The 8350-nt window shown below is 38.5% G+C and overlaps 2 protein-coding genes across 2 annotated transcripts; both read left to right on the top strand.

The window, feature by feature from the left end:
- The first annotated feature begins 467 nt into the window (after window positions 1–467).
- LOC103968391 (glycosyltransferase family protein 64 C3) lies at window positions 468–1681 on the top strand. The gene has a single exon (XM_009381584.3). The coding sequence runs from the start codon at window positions 541–543 to the stop codon at window positions 1543–1545; it is 1005 nt and encodes a 334-aa protein (XP_009379859.2). The 5' UTR covers window positions 468–540; the 3' UTR covers window positions 1546–1681.
- Window positions 1682–3157: 1476 nt separating this feature from the next.
- LOC135631383 (uncharacterized) lies at window positions 3158–5623 on the top strand. Its single transcript, XM_065139007.1, has 3 exons — window positions 3158–3372; window positions 3730–3979; window positions 5118–5623. The coding sequence occupies exons 1-3, from the start codon at window positions 3265–3267 to the stop codon at window positions 5435–5437; spliced, it is 678 nt and encodes a 225-aa protein (XP_064995079.1). The 5' UTR covers window positions 3158–3264; the 3' UTR covers window positions 5438–5623.
- The last annotated feature ends 2727 nt before the right edge of the window (window positions 5624–8350 follow it).

Here is an 8350-nt window from a genome sequence, read left to right as displayed (position 1 = left end):
GATATTAAATAATTAAATGATATAAAAATGGGTTACAATTAATCTCACGTTCTCCTGCTTAACCCTTTAGCAAGCTAATGAATTGTTTTGAATTCAATTTCATGAATATATAAATAGTATATTCAAAAATATTTTTTATATATACCTTAACAAATTTCAGTTTAGCATTCATATGTTTTGTGATATCTAAAAAATTCCATGTATGACGTTGTAAATAAATTAAATAAATTTTATTAATTTTATTATTATATCGGTAACATTATAAAAAAGGCTTTAGTTTTTTTAAACTCAAACTAGCTGAGTTTTCTTAGATGGGAATTAAAACATTAATTTCCTAGTCATTCGAGGATAGATTTGTAAAGTTACCGATCATCCAAAACAGTTTTCAATCGCAACTCAATCCAACGGTGAGATTTTCGTTCGAGCCACCACATTACGGCCGACCTGACGGTCCCGATGGATAGACCTTTCTATTAGCACGGACCTCTTACCCGACCCGAATCGGTGAGACCACATTCGCCGCCACTTTCCGCCACCGCAATGTGGCGGAAAACCTTTCTCCTCGGCCTCCTCTTACCTTCTGTTTCGCCGCTGTTATTCTCCTCCGAGTCTTACTCCGATGCCTGCGACCCTCGTTCCCTGCCGGATCCGCTCACCCTCCGGCCGGATCGGCTCACCGTCCTCATCAACGGGTTCTCCGAGGCCCGCCTCCCCCTTCTCCGTTCCCTTGCCGCCTCCTATGCCACGCATCCCCTGGTAGCCGCGGTGCTCATCCTCTGGGGCAACCCTTCCACCCCTGCCGCTGCGCTCTCTTCCCTCGCCACCCATGGCGGCGCCGGCGGCTTCGCCCCTATCTCTGTCCATCGCCAGCCTTCCCCCTCCCTCAACGCCCGCTTCCTCCCCCGCGCCAACATCCGCACCCGCGCCGTCGCCGTCTGCGACGACGACGTCGAGGTCGAACCGCGCACCCTGGCCTTCGCGTTCGCTGTATGGAGGTCCCGCGGTGGCGCCGCCCTGGTCGGCCTCTTCGCGCGCTCCCACGACCTGGATCTGGAGCAGCGGCGCTGGATCTACGCCATGCACCCGGATCGATACTCCATCGTGCTCACCAAGTTCATGATCCTGGGCACCGACTACCTCCGCCGCTACAGCTGCTGGGGTAGGCTAAGCGAGGCACGGCGCCTGGTGGACGGAGAGAGGAACTGCGAGGACATCCTCATGAACTTCGTGACCGCCATGGAGAGCGGCGCCGGCCCCGTGCTGGTGGGCGGGCGGGTGCGCGACTGGGGCGACCCAAGGAACAACGGCGGCATCAGCAACAGCAGCGTCGACAATGGTGGAAGCGGTGTGGTGGGGATCGAGCGGGTGGGGCTCAGCGCGAGGGGTGGGCACCGGAAGAAGAGAGGGGATTGCATCACGGAGTTCCACCGGATGCTCGGCGAAATGCCGCTGAGGTACAGCTACGGGAAGGTGGTGGATGGCGTGGGGGAGCAAGGGTTGTGTAGAAAGGGTGGGAGGCTGGTCCTGTGTGATCATCAAGAGTAGTGTTATTGATGATGAATCTAAAACTTAGTTTATCGATATGGCAAGATGCATCGGAGGAACGTTCACCCTATGAATTACCTTACCTCTCTGTAATAAAAGTTGAAAGGCGAATTCTTGAAATTTTTTTTTGTTTGAAGTTTATTATTTATATTTTTTTTATTATTGATAATCTCCTTTCTATTAACAATTTTTTTTTAAAAAAAATATTATTATTATTATTATTATTTACATCCTCAATATTATCGATTGTTTTTTCTCTCTTATTTCATTCTCATTAATGGCGTCCTTCTCTATTATCGTCGTCTATCCTATTTGCTTTGAACGTTATTTGTCGATCTCTTCAACGGCTCCTCTCTTATCATCAACGTTATTGATGCTTTCACAACCATTTGATATTTCACCTCTCCTTTAAATTTTTTGATCCTTTATAAAAGTTATATAATTTTTGAATTATCAAAAATAACCTTTTCAATGCCCTTTTTTCAATAAGAATAATGCAACCTATACGGACTCACACCCCCTAATGTAAAGGTAAAAGAGATAAGGTTTGAATAAAACTAGACCCATATTTAAGGTTTCGAGCCCTCAAACTTTTTCAATGATATTTAAATTAAATTTTAAAACCTAGACAAAAGTAGTATTTAAAACATTCAAAAATAGTATAATTCAGGTCTATTATTATCCAAAAATATCAAAATTTTTATGAAATATTAAAATATTAATTTATCTGTTTTTTATTTTTTTATTTTTTTAGCAATTGAAGTACTTGTTTTATATTCATTTAGCTCTTGAAATTTTTATTTTTTGCTTGATTTAATTTGAAATTATAAAGATCTAATTATGTTATTATTTTGGCATCAATTTTGTATTTTATAATATTTATATTTATAACTTTGATACAAATTTTGTGTATTTTTCTTAAATAAATAATATATACCACTATTATTTAATTTATTAGATATTAGTTAATTTGATGTGTTTGAAAAGAAAACGAGAGAGGAGAAAAGGACAAAAGAGTAATTAAAGGGACTTTTATCATTTTTGAAACTAGAAATTCTACCCCCCCCACCCCACCCAAAAAAAAAGTAAAATTAAAGACTTTTCTAGGAAATTTAACCTTAAAATATACAACCAAAATTTTTTTCTTCATTTATAAAAATGATAGATAATATAAACATATTTTATAAATTTATGACGAAAATAAATCATCGGACAATCAAAATGAAGGATTTTATTACCAAAACATGACAATCATATAATTATAGGTGAAATTATAAGTTCACACTGCAGAAATACGCAACCAATATTTTCTTTGTTTACTAATAAAAAGGAAGATTATACGACCCCAATTTATAAATTTATGGCCAAGATAAATTATCACACAATTAATATTAATGGTCTTATTACTATAATTAGTGCTAAAATTATTTCATGGTGTGAGGGATAATTTAGTGTCATGCGGAGGGGTAATTTGGTAATATTGGCTGAGCAGAATACCGCGAGTCATGATGGGAGAGGCAGAATAATTCGGTTCGAGAAGCTTCCAGAGAGAACGAGAGGGAGCGGGAAGCGTCCCCAACAACTCTACTTATGACGTCCATGGCGTGCATGCTCCCTTCGATCCACTAGTTCGGGAGCGAGCCGAGTAGGAACCGTAAGAGGTCGGGCAAATTGGTGAGGTGTCGTCGTTGATTGCCCGGTTCTTGCTGTCGGTAAGATATGGCTGGGATTTGGCAGAGGAAAGTGAAGCGCAAGGATTTTGAGGAGGTGTACGACGAATTCGCGGAGTTCTCGCTGTCTTCTCCCCCACCAAAGATTAGGAGATTGGTAAGCACGCGCTTCTAATTTCTAATCCCTGTTTTCCTGTTTTCTTTCTTGATACTCCCTTCCCGATCTGATTCTTTTCCTTCCGAAGCGAGCGAGTCTTTTACACAATGGTTCGATCTTTATGTCAGTAAACGAGATTTCTGTTCTTGATATTTCCGGTGCGCGACGCTTGTCGAAATTATCAATTCGATTTCCTCGACTTAATGAACTTTTGTAGCTTCGCGTGTGAATTTGCCTTTAGGTTATTGATAGTCTTATGCAAAAAGAAAATTCTTCTTGTCGAAATTGTCAGTAGGGTTTCTGCAGTCCTCGCACTAGTTTAGCTTTTTCTTATATGTTTGCTATGTTTGTTTTAAGGATTCCGAGCTGACGCCGATCGTGGAAGAGGTTGAGCCTGCATTTACTCCTGCATCTAATCGGCACCAGTCGCAAGGGATTGTCAGCGCTGATGTTAGCAGTATGAATGAGGCCATGCCTGCCATCCCTTCAAATAATGAGGAGAGAGCCATTGTGCTCTACAAGCCCGTGGAGGCGCCATTAATCTTGTCTTCTGATCGAACTAATGTTTCTCTTCAAATCAGTTCAGACTTGATTCATGGTCTCAGAAGTAAGTACTCAGAAACCTTTTATTGCCTGAATTCGCTCTTTGTAGCATGCATTTAATCTTTCTTCCGGTATATAGTGTGACTGCTCTTGAGAGGATTTCTAGTTGTGTCTGCTATTCTTCCATTATATCGAGTTATCTGAAATAGTCCAATTCTTTAATATCCCAAAATAATCCTACATCAATTATGCAGCGTAATGATTAAGATGAGTCAGTGTACACATGCCAAAAGATCATCTCTTCAGCAATCCAAGAGATTGCCCTTTTGATTTTTGGTCTCCGATTGTGATACTTTTAGATGACCCTAACCCCAATTTGGATCGAATCCGATCCAAACCGATGAAAACAAGAAAACAAAACTGGTCAACGGTTCGGTTTCGGTTCCTGCGACTTGGAATCAGAATCAGATTCAGATTCGCGGGTTCTAATTTGGTTCCAAACTGAGAGAAAAAAAAATAGAAAAATTAAAAGATTGAACATTAAATATTAATGAAAAACTGAAATTAAAATTAAAAAAGTGGTTCCAATTTGGAATCAAAATCGTTCGATTCTGGAACCGGAACTGCAATTGCTTCTAACCTGTTTGGTTCCGGCTCCAAATTTCACATAACCGGAATCAATTCAGGTTTACTTTTGGGTAACAAAACATCAATTATTAAACATTGGAAGGTTATAAAATAGTCCCATATGTAATGGTTTATATAACTAAATGAGTGCATAAGCATTTTTGTTAGATCTTCAAGTAATTAGGTCAATAGGTCTGTCAGGCCGAGTCGTCACTATTGCTATCAGAGTGCATCAAGTTGTGCTAATTTTTCTAAGACTGTGTGATCTATACCTATTCAAATCAGGGGAATCTACCTATCTATTGAAATTGCATAAGTAGTAGCAAGGTTTGCAATTTCATATACTGGTAATATTCTGATCATGGCTCAGACTGGTATCGCACTGGTCTGCACTGAAGTAACACTGTTTGTATGTTGGTATGTAGTGAATTTTAGAAAAATACTAAAAAAAATGTCTAGTTTAAGCGCCATACAGTCCATTTTACCTCTCAGACCGATAAATACTGTTTGTACCATATTGTACTTGGCAGTATCCTCTTTTGCCCGTCTTACTTACCCGTGGTGCATTCCTGCAGATCATATTTTCAAGCCAGGGAATCAAAGTTTTGATGAGAAGACGGATGTTGATTCTAGCTGCTTAGCTGTTGTTCCATGGGTGCCATCTGAAGCAGCCATGAGTGTCGACGGGTCTGGAGGCTATAAATCACAAAGCAAGTTGCCACAGGAACCAATGGCCTCTGCAGAAGCCGAAGCTGAATCCATGGAAGTTGAAGAAGCCAGAGAGCAAGCAATCACATATGGAGAAAGTGGTGAAGGCTTCCAGCAGTGGTGGCAGCACTGCATGACTCCTCGGCTTCTGCCTACCATATCAAGCCCTATGATGTGGTCATGGTGACAGAAAAGAAAGAGCCTGATCCTTGTTCTGTGTCAAGTTTTGCCTGATGCTAATACATAAGCAATGGCTGCTGGTTATGCATGTTCCTGACTAGAACTGGGGATTAACCTCAGTGGAGGAATCATTGCACTTGCAGCATTGTGTACACCTTTCTGTCTTCACTGAAAGACTTGGTTTCTTGGTCCATTTCTTTGTTTTGCTTGTTGAAGATTTGAATGCCCTGCATTAACATCCTGTGCTCTAAGCTATTATCATCAGCGCCATCCGAAGCCTGATGCTTGTGATGAAAGCACATTGGCAGATAGATTTGATCTCTCTTTTACGCAGAAAGAGATGTTAAAGAGTAAATGGTACCAAAGGAAATTAGACCAATCTCTATGTCACCACTTGATCTGCTGGTGAGACAGTCATTGTGATTTCCAAATGGTTTAGCTGCATGGTGTAAGGGATTCCTTTGCAGAGTCATTAGCAATCCCCTCAAGCTAGACCATCTTTACTGAGCCTCAATTAGCAATCCCTACAAGCCAGGAAGTGGTCAAAGAATTAGGCTATGAGAACAGGATTTGTGAAAGGTTTACTGTCATCTTAACACTGGTTCACAAAGCAAGGGCTGGCACAAGATACAGATATGTGAGTTTTGAATGAATTAGCCATTACAATCGATAGAAGTGTTCTATCTTCTTGTCTGATGTTACTCCATAAAAGAGAAACCTAAAACGGACACCTTTGCACAAATGGCTCATGCAAGGAGGCCATATTAGCACTTTTCTTATATTTCTTTTGATGGTCATAAAAACTAAATGTGCTCCAATCTTTACTTTTAATATATATATATATATATATATATATATATATATATATATATATATATATATATATATATATATATATATATATATATAAAATACAGGAAACACAAAATATTAGTAAAATATTCATGTGCTAGAAGACGATTAAAATTGGGTTGGAAATAGTCACACATTAAAAATAAGAGTAAGATGAGATATATTAAGTTTGATTCATAATTTAATAATTTATTTTTTTTATTGTCTATATCTAATTCCATATATATATATATAATACTGACTAATTTGACTCATCTAATAACTTATGGCTGCACTATAGGGTAGAAGCCACAGTTCTTACCTAATATATCCAAAGATTGTAAGTATTATGTATTAATGAGTTCTGAAATATAATTTGTTATTATAGAGCATGAATAATCTCCAATGAGGATTGTAGACATTATATAATTTGCTTAATATAAACAAAAGTCATCTAACTGCAATGTCAAAAAGAAAAATTAAACAATAGAATTGTTTAGATTTTTATTTATCTTATTATAATTGTTAAAAAAAATATTCTTTTTTAACAAAACACATCAATCATCTGTTATAATTGGGACATCTGCAGTCCCAAAAGAGACAGAAATCTCCTCCGAGACAGAAGGAGAACAAAGAGATCTTGCTTGCTTGCTTAGCAAGATTGTGAGCAACAGTACTTAACCTGTTTCCATGCTCGAATTTCAAAACGTTGACACGCTCTGCCAGATTGACGATATCAAAACAAATGTGGCTCTAGACCTATTACAAATCTGGACAACTTCCATAGAATCCGTTTTACCAGTGATGTTCCTGAGTTTTAGCTGAACAGTCTTGGTTTAAGCATCCCAAATGGCCCATCATGCTGCTTGGAGTGGACTGGTTGCTTGGTGTGAGTTGCTGCCTTCACATAAGATGCCCCCTTGCTAGCCTACAAAGCAGTGCGCAGTTCCTGCGTAAACACTTGCATTAGTAAAAGATAGATTGATTGGAACGTAATTCGTGCTATTCAATAGAAATTAGATATGATGGATAGATTAAGTTTGTTATCGAGGAATTCGAATGATCATAGTTACATATAACATATAATCTAGTGGTCTTGAATGCTCAAGTGATGAGTAAAATATTATAAAATAAAAAATAGATTGGAACCAAGGTTCCCAACAAGAAATTTATATTCTCCAATAGAAATCAGATAAAATGGATAGATCAAATTTGTTATCAAAGAATCATCAATAGTGTAGTTACACATAACATATAATCCAATGGTATAGGTTGAATGCCCAAGTGATAAGCAAAATATTATGAAACAAAGGATAGATTGGAATCAGGGCCAAACAAAACTTTTACATTTTTATTAGAAACATAAATAATACCTTCGATCAATGACTTAGAAGTTCTGGAATCATGTTTAATGATAGCATACACTCTGACATGAGCTGATCATTTAGGAAGTAGTTTATTATTCAAAGGATAATATTTTACTTTTTGATCTAACTTCTCATAGGCAAAACAAGCTCCAATCACCCAAAAACATGAACTTATTTTATGATTTAACCCATATTTTGTTAGGATCAAGAGCACTAAGAGGGGGGGTGAATTAGTGCAGCGGAAAACCTTCTACTATTAAATAAACTGCGTTCGTTCGATAAAAGTGATTTCACTAAGAAAGTCGATTCGTGAATCACTTTAACTTTTGATTAAGCGAGATGCAACAAAGATATAAATGTAGTTTGCAGTTATGGTTCAAATCAGATAGTAGGCGCAAACTGAAATATGATATTCGTACGAAAAAACTAATTTACATCCAAATGCCGATTCGGAAAATGTAGAGCTTGAAACACGATCATATATGCGCAGAAGACAGTAAGCTTTTGAGGAGGTTTGCAGTAAAGATAAGATGCTCAAAGTAAATGCAAACCGAGATTTAGAGTGGTTCGGTCAATCTTGACATACTCCACTTTTGGCTTCCTCCACCGACGAGGTCACCGACGTCAACTAGAGGCCTTTCTTCAATAGGCGAAGGCCAACTACCCTTTTACAGTTTCACTCCTTTTGACGGGCTTAGGAGACAACCCTTACAGAATTTCCT

This window comes from Musa acuminata, chromosome BXJ3-2, assembly GCF_036884655.1.
Source record: "Musa acuminata AAA Group cultivar baxijiao chromosome BXJ3-2, Cavendish_Baxijiao_AAA, whole genome shotgun sequence".
NCBI classification, from domain to species: Eukaryota; Viridiplantae; Streptophyta; class Magnoliopsida; order Zingiberales; family Musaceae; genus Musa; species Musa acuminata.
The sequence above is the reverse complement of the archived record's forward strand: the minus strand, read 5'-3'. Positions and strand labels throughout refer to the sequence as shown.